Source organism: Sinocyclocheilus rhinocerous, unplaced genomic scaffold, assembly GCF_001515625.1.
Source record: "Sinocyclocheilus rhinocerous isolate Xijiao unplaced genomic scaffold, SAMN03320098_v1.1 scaffold2122, whole genome shotgun sequence".
Lineage (NCBI taxonomy): Eukaryota > Metazoa > Chordata > Actinopteri > Cypriniformes > Cyprinidae > Sinocyclocheilus > Sinocyclocheilus rhinocerous.
In genome coordinates this window covers 15015-32028 of record NW_015632070.1, presented here as the reverse complement: position 1 = coordinate 32028, position 17014 = coordinate 15015, and the positions used below count along the sequence as shown (strand labels likewise).

The window sequence follows — 17014 nt, the reverse complement described above, 5'->3', positions numbered from 1 at the left end:
TATATGTATATGTATATATATATATGTATGTAACAGTATATATATATATATATATATATATATATATATATATATATGCTTATTTTATTTTATTTACCGTTAAATTAGTAGTTTTTAACCAATAATTTTTATATAGCTTCTTAAAATCTTCAGATTCTTTCACTTAAAACTGTAAAGCTGCTTTGAGACGCAATGACAGCAAAGAAACACCTCAAAAACCTCCACAAGATTCAGCTCACTTTCTTCAAAAGGTGAAGGCGCTTTGAGCCGCAGCATGAAGCCAGTGAGAATAAAACGAGCTCCAGCACTCACCACGAGGTTCCCGATGACCATGACCAGCATGAAGACCAGGATGCAGAGCGGCTGGCCCGCCACTTCCATACAGTCCCACATGGTCTCGATCCACTCTCCGCACAAGACCCGGAAAACGATGAGGAACGAGTGGAAGAAGTCCTTCATGTGCCAGCGGGGCAGAATACAGTCCCTGGAGATCTTGCAGACGCACGACTCGTAGTTCTTCCCGAACAGCTGCATGCCGACCACGGCGAAGATGAAGACGATGATGGCCAGAACCAGCGTCAGGTTCCCCAGAGCGCCCACCGAGTTCCCGATGATCTTTATGAGCGTGTTCAGCGTCGGCCACGACTTCGCCAGCTTGAAGACTCGCAGCTGAAGGAGAAGAAGAAGAGTGGTTTTCAATGATATTCCATATAAAACGCTCATGACAAAGCAATGCATTTTTAACATTCTGTCGAGTTGCAAAAAAGGCCTGATATTACCTAATTGCATTATGCTGAGATTAAAAAAAAAAAAAAGGTAGTTTCCAACACATAGTTTTTGATAAAATATTATTTTGTTATAAAAATAACAAAAGCAGCCAAAAGTCAAAAAGAAGTATTCAAAATGTATATAAATAAATAAATAAATAAAAGCTTTTAAAGAAGCATTGTATATAAATAAATAAATAAATAAATGAATGAATGAATGAATAAATTTTAACGAAGCATTCAAAATGTAAATAAATAAATAAATACAGCAAGTCTTTACAGAAGTATTCAAAATGTATACAAATAAATAAATAATAAGCAAACTTTTAAAGAAGCATTGTATATAAATAAATGTATATAACTAAATAAATTAATAAGCTTTTAACGAAGTAGTCAAAATTTATAAATAAATAAAGCATCCTTTATAGAAGTATTCAAAATATATACAAATAAATAAATAAAAGCTTTTAAAGAAGCATTGTATATAAATAAATTACTTAATTTTAAAGAAAAATTCAAAATGTATACAAATAAATAAATAAGCAAACTTTTAAATAAGCATTGTATATAAATAAATGTATATAAATAAATAAGCATTTAACGAAGTAGTCAAAATTTATAAATAAATAAATAAATAAAGCATCCTTTATAGAATTATTCAAAATATATACAAATAAATAAATAAGCAAACTTTTAAATAAGCATTGTATATAAATAAATGTATATAAATAAATAAGCATTTAACGAAGTAGTCAAAATTTATAAATAAATAAAGCATCCTTTATAGAAGTATTCAAAATATATACAAATAAATAAAAGCTTTTAAAGAAGCATTGTATATAAATAAATAAATGCATATAAACAAATAAATATATAAGCCTTTCAGAAGTATTCAAAATGTAAATGAATAAATACATAAAGCTTTTATAGAAGCATTGTATATAAATAAATAAATGTATATAAATAGATAAATATATAAGCTTTTAAAGAAGTATTCGAAATGTAAATAAAGAAATAAATGAATGTTTCAGTTGGACATTCATCTAACATTTTTTTAAATGTTTCGGAACGTTCAAAAGTAACATTCCAATAACGTTTGAAAATGACAAAACAGAATGTTCCCTGAACATTTCCATAAACAAGAAAAAAACATTTCTAAAGCTGAAATTGGACGCTTTAAATGTTCAGAAATAACATTTTCATAACTTAATGAGAAATGTTCTTGGAATGTACTCTTGTCAGCTGGGATTAAGGGCTTTTTAAGATTTCTAAAAAGAAACTACAAATGCAAATGAAGTGCGTTCTGAGCGTGTTTTACCAGTCTGAAGGAGCGCAGGACAGACAGACCCTCCACGTTGGACAAACCCAGCTCCATGAGACTCAGACTCACGATCAGACTGTCAAAGATGTTCCAGCCCTGCTGAAAGTAATAATACGGATCCAGAGCGATGATCTTCAGGACCATCTCCGCTGTGAAGATGCCTGTGAACACCTGAGAAGAACAGCAGCAGATTTACATTCATGCATCTGACAGACGCTTTTATCCAAAGTGACTGGCGTTAAATATCCACTTCAGTGCAATCCCCAGGGAATCAAACCGCTTGAGCTACAAGAATCTTATTTTTATGTACATTATGTAAAGAAATATATACATATTGTGTAAAGAATGTATAAATAATTGTATAAATGTAAATAAATTATGCATATAAATATATGCATGTGAATGTACAGTGGTGGCCAAAATCATTAGAACACTAGTATTTTCAGCAGCTAAAACAATGGTTATATATATATAAATAAAATGGTTTTGGTATATAAATAAATATATACGTCAATATATATATACATGTATTTACATTAGTTTTTACAGATTGAGACTTGCTTGAAAAACATGGTAAATGTTTAGTGTGATATTAAATCACTTCATGAATATACTTCATCTGCTGAGTAATTTAAGTAATATTAAATTAAAATAATACATTTAAATAAAAATTATTTTGAGTGCTTAATAGTCAAGCAAGCTTCATTTTCTTTATGCACAATATATTTTTTTATTTATTTGAAGTATATTTATTCTACTCAGGGTTGTTATTGTTAACTAAAACTATTAAAATCTTTTAAAATGAAATAAATAAAAAATACAGAAGAAAAATAAACAACTGGAAATTCTGACTAACTGAAATACGATTTCTAAAACTAAAAAAGATAATAGAAAAATAGAAAAAGCTACTAAAAACAAAAGCACATGACAAAAATTTAGCAAAAAAAAAAAGATTTTTAATCTGCTCATTTTTATTGTTAACTAAAACTATAAAATGGATGTGACCTGTTAATGTAACAGTTTTTTTTTCTTTAAATTAAATTTTCTACTTAATTTTTATGTTCTGCAGAGCACTGTACAATTATTGGCAGCTGCTGAAAGCATAATTAAATTATGCAAAATATTAAAAAAGCAAAGACGGAAGGGGCGGGGCATGTGTGTTTGTTTCCTACAGCTGCTCTGTTTCTTGTTTCTGGGAGTCGAGCGTTTGGATGTGACTGCGATACGTGACACGGAGGAGTCCCTATAAACATCTGAGAGAAACACGTCCTGTGAAGATGAGCAGAGCCCCTAATTACTGCTTTAATCTCACCAATAAACCCAGATCTGGAGGAACATCCACGGCCTCTGCTCGTGGAAACACGCTCCGCGCACATTTCAGCCCAACAAAACATAAACCAATGAATGAATGAATAAACAAATAAATAAATAGGCATGTTAATGTATATAGCACATTTCATACACAGTGGTCATTTAAAGTGCTTCACAGAAAAAAAAAAAAATTTTAATCATAAAAAGTTTAATAAGAAATAAAAAATACAATAAAAGAAGTAAACATTTTAGAAAATAATGAATTAGTTCAAATGAAATAATGTTATTATTATTATTATTATTATTATGCTATTATTTATCAAATTAAATCATGTTAGACATTAAAAACACATTAAAATAAATACGTAAATAAATTAAAAATGAATCTATTTTTAGGGTTATTTTCATGTTAATTAAACACATTCACCCCAAATTGGTAAATGTGGACATTTTAAATTTTATTTTTAAATTTTTTAAATTTTTTTGGTCATTCTCATTGTTCTCAACTGTGATTCTCATTAGATTCACAAATGAGAATTTAAATTTTAAATATTAAATTGAAAATACAAAAATTTAAATTTATTTAAATTTGTAATATTTTTAATGTTTAAATGTATTTTTTTTAATTAAACAACAAAATAAATACTACTATGATGCAGTGGTACAAAAAAAACTTTAATAAATAAATAAATAAATAATATAAAATAAAATAAAAGTAATGAATTTCAACAAGTAATTTATTATTATTATTGAATTTATAATTCTCATTTCTGAATTGTAATTCTCATTAGATTCTCTTTACTGTAATAATTAAATTACAATATACAATACAATTAAATATTAATATATTTAATATTTTATGTAATATTTTTATATTTACGTTTAAATTCCTACATTTTATTTAAATTAAACAGCACAATAAATACGTTGATGTAGTACAATTACATTTAAATGCAAATAATCTAAAAAAAAAAAAGTTTAAATTTTACTAAAGCATTTTGGGTGCTTAATAGTTATCTAGGCTTCATTTTCTTTGTGTAAAATATAATTTCTTATTTCTTTCGTCTGGTTTTGGGATGAAATATGAGCTAGACGTGTTCAGAGCAACGGACAAATAAAAAAACTAACTAACTAACTGAAATAAGTTAAAGTTCTAAAATTTCTAAAACTGAAATAAAAATAAATTAAAAGCTAAATAAAAACATATAAAAAACATATACTATAATATATAATATAATGCTACTAAAAATGAAAAAAAAGCACATAACAAAATTAAATATTAAATTTAGCAAACAATATAGATTTTAATTCTGCTTGTTGTTATTGTTAACGGAAACTATTAATTGAAATAAATCGGGAATAAAATAAAATGTAAATACAGAAAAAAATAGAGAAATCTGAACTAATTGAAATTAAATATGTTCAAAGTACTAAAAATACTAAAACTAAAATTTAAAAAATAATAAATGAAAGATAAACCAAAATATAAAAAAATGAAAAAAGCACAACAAAACTAAAAATGAAATATTAAATTTGGCAGTAAGGGTCTTGACACTGCAGACAATATGGATCTTTATTCTGCTCATTGTTCTTGTTAACTCAAACTATTAAAAATCTTTTTGTTAAGTGAAATAAATCTGTAATAAAATATAAATATTAGAAGAAAAAAAATTTTTTTTTAAATTGACAACTACCTAAAATAGTTATGTTGAAATAAAAACGAAGTAAAATAGAACATTTTTAATTGTAATTAATTTTTAAATCAAAATTATATGCGACAAAATCACATAAAATTTAACTAAAATTAAAATGAAAATTGAAAATAAAGAAGTAATTCAAAATATTAATAAATACTATAATATTACATAAATAACACTAAAATAACACAGATTCTACTCTTTGAACATGAGATTTTACATTCAAATAAAATAAAATAAAATTAAATAAAATTAAATAAAATTAAATAACAAATTGTTAAAAATAAATTATAAAAATAAATAAAATAATATAAATAATTTCAAAATATTAAATTAATTTAGTTTTCTTTAGAATTGATTATAAAATATGAGCCAAACATGTTCTTGACAGCCTTAGAGACATTCACACTTTAGCAAGGCTGGACAAACATTTCCAAAGAAGTTACAATATAGAAACCTTTTTAAAAAGGCTGCAAACTGTATGCAAAATCTAATATACACTGCATATTATATATCAAACTATGTTATTCTTCAGACTTTAGGATGAGTTTCGGTGAGTTTGAGTCTTCATCGCGGCTGGACAAACACAGGAAAGACTGAGGTGTTGCTGTCTGTAACTAACATGCTCTGCACTTTAATCTTCAGATGACAGAGTCGATAATGCTGTCAGTCATGCACAAACTACCCGTCACTCATGTGAAGAGACCGTATTGATCTGAACGTCCTCGTATGACTCCGTCTACACGATCTACATCCTCAAACACTAGCAATATTTCTGCAGTACACAGGCTTTATTCATTGCACACTCACTAGATTTGCTAATATGTGCCAAATGCATCCAGATTACACTGCGCTGGCTGCTGTTTCCCACAATGCAATGTGCTAAAGCTGACTTTCCAACCGGTATAACAAATAAACGTGATATCAACATCTGCTTCTTGACTTATTATTCAAGTGGACGTTTTATACAAGAATGTTACAGTTTTGGCCAATGTTTGTGTATTTTCATTTTCAGTAACTGTGTAGACTGATATTGAAATATCAGGGTTTGTTGTATTTATTCAATTAAAAAAATAAAATAAAATAATATATATATATATATATATATATATATAGAGAGAGAGAGAGAGAGAGAGAGAGAGTTTTGTATTTAATATAAATATTTACTATTTGATTATATTAAATTAATCATAAAATTTTAAAATGTATAAATATATCATTTATATGCATACATTATCATTTTGGGTTTTTAAAGTGCTTCACAAAAAAAATGTAAACATAAAAAGTTTATTAAGAAATAAAAAATACAATAAAAGTATGATTTTTTGTTTTTATTTATTATTATTTTTTTCAATAGAATAATATTTTATTCATCTGTGATGCATTAAACTGATCAAAAGTGACAGTAAAGACATGTATAATGTTACAAAAGATTTCTATTTCAAATAACTGCTGTTCTTTTAAACTTTCTATTCATTCGTGAATCCTGAAAAATAAAATATATCACGTTTTCCACCAAAATATTGTGCAGCACAACTGTTTTCAACATTGATGATAATCAGAAATGTTTGTTGAGCAGCAAATCAGCATATTAGAATGATTTCTGAAGATCATGTGACGCTGAAGACTGGAGTAATGATGCTGAAAATACAGCTTTGATCACAGAAATAAATTACATTTTAATAGATATTCACATAGAAAACAGCTGTTTTAAATCATAAAAATATTTGACCATTTTTACTGTATTTTGATCAAATAAATGCAGCCTAAATGCAGAAGAGACTTCTTTCAAAAACATCAAAAAAATCTTACCGAGCCCAAACTTCTGAATTTTAGTATGCATTTATATAAATGCATTCATTAAGACATTAGGCAGCTTTAATCACCTTTTTGGTAACTTCATGACTTAACTGACCACGGCATTGCATGCGCTTGACTCGCGCGTGGCGCTGAAGTGAAGTGGAGCGCGCGTCTGAAACGCCTCCCGTTCTCAGTCGTTCTGCGACTGAATAAATGCACTTCTTGTCAAGAGAAAAAGTGACAGAAGCAGCAGTTGTGAGTGGGGTGGCCAACCCTAGCCCCGCCCCTGCGTTAATTGCGTTAAATATTTTTAACGCGTTAAACTGAAAAAATTAATCGCCTGCGTTAACGCGTTAATTTTGACACCACTAATTTCAATATATCAATATCAATAAATATAGCAAAACATAATAATACATGCTCACCAGGTTCCCCACAGACAGCATGCGGTTGAACTCATCTGTCATGGGATAGTGCTCCAGAGCCATGAAGAGCGTGTTGAGAACGATGCAGATAGTGATGGCCAGATCCAGGAACGGATCATTCACCATGAACTTCACCCACTCCTTCACCTTCAGCCAGCTGGGGCCACACGTCCACACCAGGTACTTGTGTGCAAACACGTACCAGCATGGGTGACACTTCTGCTGCGCCTCCTCCAGCTCTGTCAGCGCAAAAACAACCAGCGGAGAACAAATTACCCATGCATTCTTACAAACAAAGCTTCATTTTCTTCACAAAAACCACATTTGGCTTTACAGGGTGCTTGAACTGACCATATGTGACCCTGGACCATACCAGGACCAAACCAGTCATAAGGTCAGTTGAATAAATAAGCTTTCCATTGATGTATGGTTTGTTAGGATAGGACAATATTTGGCCGAGATACAACTATTTGAAAATCTGGAATCTGAGGGTGCAAAAAAATCAGAATATTGAGAAAATCACCTTAAATCACCAACATTAAAGTTGTCCAAATGAAGTTCTTGGCAATGCATATTACTAATCAAAAATTTAGTTTTGATATATTTACGGTAAGAAATTTACAAAATATCTTCATGGAACATGATCTTTACTTAATATCCTAATGATTTTTGGCATAAAAGAGAAATGGATAATTTTGACCCATACAGTGTATTGTTGGCTATTGCTACAAATATACCCCAGCGACTTGGGTCACATATATGTTTATATATGTGATATATATATCTTTGTGCTCCAGGGTCACATATATGTTCACAAGATCACATACAAGTTCACAATGTTTCATTATAAACCCTTCAGATCACTCCGTTGAGCTGTATTCTTGTTTATGGACACTTTAAAACAAAACAAACCGTTTTTTTTTTTTAAGTTATAAAGGTTCTCCTGTTCATGTGGCAAGTTCAGCCATTTTACTAACTTTAACCATTTTGTAAACCCCGCCCTCCAAAGACATGCCAGCCAATCCAATGCCAGCAAGCCTGAGAGTGCACAATGATTGACAGGCGTCTAGTGTTTCTGATTGGTTCTCCATGTAGTTTGTTCCTGTTTGAAGACTGTAATGTAGTCAGAGACACAGGTTTATTTCTCAGGGCTCATTTCATTGATAATCTGTCAGGTAGGAGGAATTTTATGCATAATATTAAAGCATAAATTTACTGTAATGTAAGGATGGGCTGTTTACCTGTCTGCATGAATAGATTAAATCAAAACATTTACTTAAGCCATGATACAGTGATTTTATAGTCTATTTAGCAGTCATAAACATATACTAAAGAAATGTTTCAATGCATTTGCATTCAATAACTACCGACAAAAGTGTAATTTACAGCTCAGCATTGAAATTCTTGGCTTGTAGCAAACACCACATGAATAGGTCACGATGAAAGGTTAGCATGTTGTTTTTCTACCCAACCGAGGATGAATCACACTTGACAAGCGAGGATGCGTGTTTAGGAGGAACCTGTAAGCGCTCTAATGAGAAATGAGACAGAGACGGACATCTTGTGGCTCTAGATTTGGCTCTGCAGCAGTAATGTGCTACTAACTCCTGCGATGAGCCGCTGCGTTGGCATAACATAATTTTCTTAAATATATACATGCATGTGTTTGTATTTATATATACATAATAAATATACACAATATGCACACATATAGTTTGTAAACAAAACTTTTATTTTGGATGCGAATAATCGCGATTAATCGCTTGACAGCACTAATATAAATACATATATACTAAAATAGTAATTAAATTTAAAATAGTAATTAAATTTATTTGATGTGTCTAGGGTGTCTGGATTGTTTCTAGGGGGTTGCTAGGGTATCTGCATTGTTTCTAGAGGGTTGCTAGGGTGTCCGAGTTGTTTCTATGGGTTTCTAGGGTGTCTGCGTTGTTTCTAGGGGGTTGCTAGTAGGGCTGCACGATATCGATTATCGATTATCAAAATATCGCAATATGCATATCGCAAGGGCGTGCGATATCTGAATCATTTTAATAATAGGCTACTTAAATCAAAACGTTGCAAAAGGACAAAGTTTTAGTTCAGAAGTTGTAGTGATTCTTTCTTTTCCAAGAAAGAATGTGAAACAAATTGGTTATATCATTTTCATTTTTAAATATTTGAAAATATACTTGAAATTGATTTTACACACTTTAAGCAATATCGTATCGCATATCGAATATTGCATTTTTTAACAAGGTATCGCATATCGCATTTTTCTTCAATATCGCACAGCCCTAGTTGCTAGGATGTCTGGGTTGTTTCTAGAGGGCCTGTGTTGTTTCTTGGGGGTTTCTAGGGTGTCCGAGTTGTTTCTTGGGGGTTTTTAGGGGTTGCTAGGGTGTCTGGGTTGTTTCTAGGGGGTTGCTAGGGTATCTGCATTGTTTCTAGAGGGTTGCTAGGGTGTCTGGGTTGTTTCTAGGGGGTTGCTAGGATGTTTGGGTTGTTTCTAGGGGGTTTCTAGGGTGTCTGGGTAGTTGTGAGGACATTGCTAGTGTTGATTTGCAGTTGCTAAGGCATTCTGGGTTGTCTCAAGACTTGTTTTGTGGTTGCTAGGGTGTTCTGGGTAGTTGCTCGTGTATCTGGGCAGTTCCTGGGTGGTTGCTAGGGTGTTGCTAGGTTAGTTGTTGAGGCAAATACAGATACTTCATCATACTATTCGCTTGTTCAAGCTGCTCATTATTTAGGTTAAAAAGGTGGTACAGTTATTATTCAGCTATAAAATCATTAATGTACTGATGTAATAAATTAATGTACTCCTGTCATAGAAAATGTGAATTTATATGATTAAAACAGTGCACAGTACAAAATTCAGGCCCTGAATAGTAAAACTAGGGTAGAAACTATGATTACGAATGACTATGAATTTCTGTAAAGGGTATGTCTGAGTATTTTTGCAATACGGCTGTTCCAGTGTCAGCGTATTTATATACAAATAAATCAGTAAGCGGTAGCTGGCGATCTATCACACATGTATGTAAGCATCATCTGACATAACGCACTCATTACAGTAAATTTGGCCTGCTGCTGTCCTACCGTGTCAGCTTTCACATGCGTGATAATGAGGATTGGCATTTTCTTATGCTAGCAGATCTAAACTCAGACCCTGTGAGCTCAGGCCTTCTTCTGTTAGCAACTTTAAACACCTCTTTGCCGTCTCGTCTTGCTGTCTGACAGACTCACACCTGAAGCGCGCGCACAAGCCGCATCTCACACAGCGTCTCTTCAGTTCTGCCGTTTTTATACAGTCTATGGTTCTGCCGCACACGTGCAAAGCGCACGCACACACACACACACACAGAGAGACGTGTTTCAGACGGTGCGCGAACACCGAGTTGATTCAAGGCCTTCTTCTGTTAGCAACTTTTGTGCTGACCAATCAAGAGTCCAGAAAAGACTCCATTTTTTTTTCACAGGTGACATTTCATTTCCTCTAGTGAGGAGAGCACACTAACCACATGACAGAAAACTGTCTTCAATTGATTTTGATGAAGAATCCCGATGTTTGTGTTCATAAAAGATGGCAATAATCTCATGTTTCTCCGTGTTACTTCACTTTAAGTACTACAATGATAACTACTGTATATTAGCAAAGAAACCGTGTCAGCTTTCACATGCGTGAAAATGAGGATTGGCATTTTCTTATGCTAGCAGATCTAAACTCAGACCCTGTGAGCTCAGGCCTTCTTCTGTTAGCAACTTTTGTGCTGACCAATCAAGAGTCCAGAAAAGACTCTTTTTTCACAGGTGACATTTCATTTCCTCTAGTGAGGAGAGCACACTAACCGCATGACAGAAAACTGTCTTCAATTGATTTTGATGAAGAATCCCGATGTTTGTGTTCATAAAAGATGGCAATAATCTCATGTTTCTCCGTGTTACTTCACTTTAAGTACTACAATGATAACTACTGTATATTAGCAAAGAAAATTACATTAGTGTCTATGCCAGTGGGCAATATATTTTTGGTTATTATAAGCGCATACTGTTGTTTTGTCATCTGTTGCTTTAAATGCTCACACTCTTTCGGTTAGATTCTGATTGGCTGTCAAAATTTTTATTATTCGTTAGCTGGAAAAAAATAGTTCTGAAAGTGATTCCAACAATATTGTTCCTCTGCATCGTTATTGTTGTAGTTGTGATGAGGACTTATCTATAAAGATAATTAGCATCCACATTGGCAGATGATAATATTCTGTTTATTATAAGTGCAAATTGCTGTTTTGTCTTCTGCCACTTTAAATACCTAATTTCGTTAAACTCAGGTGGATTCTGATTGGCTGGAAAAAATATCATATCATATCGATATCGTTCCCCTACGTTGTTATTGTTATAGTTGTTGTGTGGACTTTACCATCCTCGTAGAATTCAAATAATTATTAAAATGTTATAGTTATCGTCATAGTTACTGTCCTTGGTGTGAACGGACTTTGAACGATAACTATTAAGATAATTAGCATTCACTTCGGCATACAAAAACATTTTGTTTATTATAAGCGTGCGCTGCTGTTCTGACGTCTGCCACTTTAAACACTCAATTTTGTTAAACTCAGGTGGATTCTGATTGGCTGGGATAAAATCGTTCTGAAAGTGATTCCAACAGTATCATTTTCTGTGTTGTTATCGTTATACACAATGAAAGCGCTATATAAATGCCTTAATTAATTCATTCACTCATTAATTAATTAATTTAACTATTAAGATAATTAGCATTCACTTTGCTATATGATAACATTCTGTTTATTATAAGTGTGCACTACTGCTTTGTCGTCTGCCATCTTAAATACGTAATTTCGTTAAACTGCTGGAAAAAAGAGGTCTGAAAGCGATTCCAACTATATCGTTCCACTGTGTACGATAACTATAAATATAATTAACATCCACATCAGTGTACGATGTTTTTCTGTTTATTATAAGCGTGCACTTCCGTTTCGTCATCTGACACGTTAAATTCTCAAGCTCGTTAAAGTCGGGTGGATTCTGATTGGCTGTCAATGTTTCTATCATTCGTCAGCTGGAAAAAATATCGCTCTGAAAGTGATTCCAACGATACCGCTCCTCTGCGTTGTTATCGTTACAGTTGTGTGGACATTTAGTTCCCTATAGTTTCCCAGCGGGAGCGTCGCAAACAATGAAAATGAATTCATCACTTGATTTATTTATACACAAACTTCTACAGGCGGTCTACTCTTTCGTTTCCTAAAGCACTTTGTCCTGATGGGCATAACGGATTTGAAACTGCGAGGACATTCTGTTACGCTATTATTTAGTCGCTAAAACGCTGAGGGAAGAGTCTGGCTTCTTGTGCCACCCAGGTGATCTCACAGCCTGGCTGTGTCATGATGAAGCAGCAGTGGGGAGGGTTACACCTTTCCTCTGAATAACAACAGCGAGCGGCGTCTCGGGGGACGATATTAACCGCGAGCAGATGGAGACACTTCTCCTGTCCTCGCACGCACCTTGCTGGAAAAGATTTCATGTGGATTTTATGTGCATATGGAGTTGTTTCAGGGTTAATATCTCGTCGCTGGCTCGTGTGTGATTGTGGTTGGTTTGTTTTTGTTGTGTTGTGTTTCTGTCAGGCGCCGTGTCTTACCTTCCATGGCGTCAGTGATGTAGCTGGTGGCGCTCAGGGTCCGGTGTCGGCCCTCCTGGGGCAGCTGGGGCAGCAGCATACTGCTCAGCTCATTGCTGGAGTTGTGTCCCTGAAAAACCAACAACAGCAGTCACTTAAATGGCTTCATAATGAAATAAACAAGAGCAGATTTATAGCATTCACTGTTCTCTCTTTTACTTCAATTCACTGTATGGTGTTTTACATATACTATGTATCATACCAAAGCTTTAGAATGCAAAAAAAAAAAAAAGATCAAGGTTTATGGTTGCTAGGGTGACCAGGTGGTTGCTAGGGTGTTGCTATGTAGTTGCTAAGTGTTCTAAATGATTTTAAGCACATTCACTAATAATTGCTTAAATTATTCGTATTTATACGCACATTCAAACTTTTCACGAAAACTGTAATTCACAACACGTGAATTTGTTCTTAACCTCGTCCTAATGTTAGTGAATTTGGAGTATTCTAAATGACGTGCACGAGGTTAGTAATTTCCATAAGACACGCCCAGATCATCTCCATATAAGGGCTTTCCGCACACGCTTTCCTTACGCCTTTCGTCGCTCTCGTCAAAAATACTCCACGCAACCCCATATGACGTGTGCTGTCTACAGATGCGCTCTCGCCAGATCTTTGAGCAATGCCAAACGCGCAGTCCTCAAAATCAGTTCATTTACAATAAAACACCTTTTATACAGACCCATTTTACAGAGCTTTCATTAGCCGGCTGTACATGCGAGTCATTCAGAGAAACCTCGCAGTGCAAGCTATAGCTTATCTATCGCAGCTTTTCTTACTCTTTCACTGTATAAGATGAAATAATTTTAAAATGAAATATATACATTTTATTGTAATTAAATATAATATATAATTATTATCCTAAGATAAAACATACATTATATATAGCTATATATATTATACTGTATACGTAGATTATTAAGACCGGACAGAGCGTGAATTTTGTGTACGTGTGCTTTCAGTTGTTCCTATATTTTTTCTTACATTTAGAATACATTTTAGTACGAAAGATTTAGTGAATCATGATTTGTTTATGAAAATGTTCATATGCAGGTTTCACGCACAAACTGGTTTCTAAGGTGTTGCTATGTGGTTGCTACCGATGCTGGTGATTGCAGGGGCATTTCTAGTACTGCTGTGCAGTTGATACCTGTTCTGAATGATTTTTAAGAACATTGCTATGTGTTAGGGTGGTTGCTAGGGTGTTGCTATGTGGTTGCTAGGGTATTTGGCTGATTGCTAGGATGTTGCTATGTGGTTGCTACAGTGTTGTTGTTGTTGATTGCAGGGGCAATTCTAGTGTCGCTGTGCAGCAGCTACCTTTTCTGAATTATTTTTAAGCTTGTTCCTGTACACTAGGGTGTTTGGGTGGTTGCTAGGGTGTTGTTATGTGGTTGCTAGGGTATTTGGCTGATTGCTATGATGTTGCTATGTGGTTGCTACAGTGTTGTTGTTGTTGATTGCAGGGGCAATTCTAGTGTCGCTGTGCAGCAGCTACCTTTTCTGAATTATTTTTAAGCCTGTTCCTGTACACTAGGGTGTTTGGGTGGTTGCTAGGGTGTTGCTATGTGGTTTCTGCAGGGTTATGTGAGTGACACATTGTTATGCGGTTGTTAGGGTCTTTCAATGGTTGCTAAGGTGTTGCTATGTGATTGCTACAATGTTTTGGGGACGATTATAAGGGCATTGCTATGCAGTTGTTACATGTTCTGAATTATTTTAACCACATTGTTATGCAGTTGCTAGGGTGTTTAGATGGTTTATAAGGTGTTGCTATGTGGTTACTACAGCATTGTTGGTGATTGCAGGGCATTTCTAGCATTGCTGTGCAGTTGCTACCTGTTCTGAATGATTTTTAAGAATATTACTATGTGTTAGGGTGGTTGCTAGGATATTTGGGTGATTGCTAGGGTGTTGCTGTGTGGTTGCTACAGTGTTGTTGGTGATCGCAGGGGCATTTATAATGTCATTGTGCAGTTGCTCCCAGTTCTGAATGATTCTTTAAGCACACTACTATTCGTTATGGTGTTGGATGGTTGTTAGGGTGTTGCTATGTGGCTGATAGGGTATTTGGGTGGTTGCTAGGGTGTTGCTATGTGACTGCCACAGTGTTCTCTGTGGTTGTAAAGGTGTTGCTGTGCAGTTCATACGTGTTCTGAATTAGTTAAAAGCACATTCATGTGGCTGCTAGAGTGGTTGCTAGAGCCACTGAGTGGTTGCTAGGGTATTGCTCTGCAGTAGTTAAAGTGTAGTTCACATTTGCAAGAGTATTGCAAGTGTTGCTGTGCAGTTGTGAAGTGCTCTGAACGATGTTGAACACATTGCTATGTGGTTGCTAGGGTGACTGGATGGTTGCTAGGTGGTTGCCAGGGCGTTACTATGTGGTTGTTAAGGAGTTCTGGATAGCTCCACCCTCAATTCTTTCTGATTTTCTTGTCTCTAGATAAGGCTCAGCAAACAATATTTTATGCAGTATTATTGACTCTGCAAACACACACACACACACACACACACACACATTAATCTACAACACTCCTAATGGCATTTAAAAATCAATTCTGTTTAGTGCAAAACAAAAGCCCAATAAAAGCAGCGATTAACCCTCAGCAGCAGAAGTCTTCAGTGATAACGGGTGTTTTGGGAAATGCGTTAATTTTTGTCAAATGCTTTTATCCATTTGCTGTTTTAATGTTTTTAATCTGAGGTCTTCGAGTCAATGATATGATGTCTGTCTGTAACAATGACCCTCTGATTATATAATGTGTTTTTGATCGCAGGTAATCAAAGGAATGATGCAGAAGCGCGGCCCACCAGAACGCCCACTCCTGCTGTTCAGACGAGCGGGAAACACCGTTGTGTGTGTGTGAGTGTGTGTGTGTGTGTGTGTGTGTGTGTGTGTGAGACGCTTATTCAACATCTGTTGCTACGTTACCATGACTACATCACCAAGACAACAGGGTATCCGTGCCTCCATCACACAGTCCAGACAGTTTTCAGACTCCTTTCCTTTCTGAGTAATTCAGATATTTCTGGCAGGATGTCATACTTCCCGTTTCAAACGCTCGTATGAAAGGAAAATCACTTTGAATACATCAAAAATGACTCTCTAGACTGCATTTAGATTAAATGGAGAGCAAACTGAAATTTTGCTGCTTCTTAGATGAGAAAAAGACCTCAGTAATCTCACATGTGTCTCTCATTAGACTATGACTTGTCTACAATAAAGTAAAAAAAATCAAGAGGTCTCAGTATTAACTATATATTTCTCAATATCAGAGCTGCTCCACGTTCATTTTATAGTTCTCTGTTCTTGCAGTACATCAATAAGTGTCTCATTTGTGTCTGTTTGAATTTTTTTCATAAAGGATTTTATGCAAAAAAGATCGAAAAAATCCTTCCAAGTTATTTATTTGATTTATTTTACTTATTTATTTTACTTATATATATATATATAATGTAATTTAAACATATGTTTTATGTTCGGTTTTAAAAATATTTTAATATGTATTATATTTAATATAAATTAATGATAATAATAATAATAGCATTCATTATCTTCTATCTATTATTACCGGTTTCTTTACATGTATCGTACAATATGCATCTATGGAAATCACTTATGCAGTCACTTATGTAACATATGCGTGCAGTTATTGCTAATTAAGCATGCAGTGCATTTCTGTTTAATGCGTGGCAGTATATGGCATCTGAAGAGGTTCATATGGCGTTTCGGTCAGTGCTGTTGAGTACACTGATAAGACGGCATTCTGGGAAGTGTACTTGTGTTTCCAGGAAAAAGCAACGTCAAGAGACGTCTCTCTCCAATCACAGATCCCTCACTGCACGCTCTGAGTCATGTTTTGATAAATATGTATGTACTGTATGTGATAAAATAGAGATATATAAAACATAAACTCCACATACCTGCTCAGAACATGTCTGGCATGCATTTCACCCCAAAATAAATAAATAAAAATAAATAAATAATTAAATAAATAAATAAA

The 17014-nt window shown here is 33.8% G+C and overlaps 1 protein-coding gene across 1 annotated transcript in view; it reads right to left on the bottom strand.

Moving 5' to 3' along the window:
• Positions 1-17014, bottom strand: part of LOC107742187 (sodium channel protein type 4 subunit alpha-like) — a 95721-nt gene that overhangs the window by 68646 nt on the left and 10061 nt on the right. The window contains exons 7-11 of the mRNA XM_016555087.1: positions 12975-13083; positions 12659-12841; positions 7322-7560; positions 2086-2259; positions 313-669 (exon numbers count right to left, since the gene is read on the bottom strand). Coding sequence (XP_016410573.1) covers positions 313-669; positions 2086-2259; positions 7322-7560; positions 12659-12841; positions 12975-13083 — 1062 coding nt within the window. The remainder of the gene's footprint in view (positions 1-312; positions 670-2085; positions 2260-7321; positions 7561-12658; positions 12842-12974; positions 13084-17014) is intronic.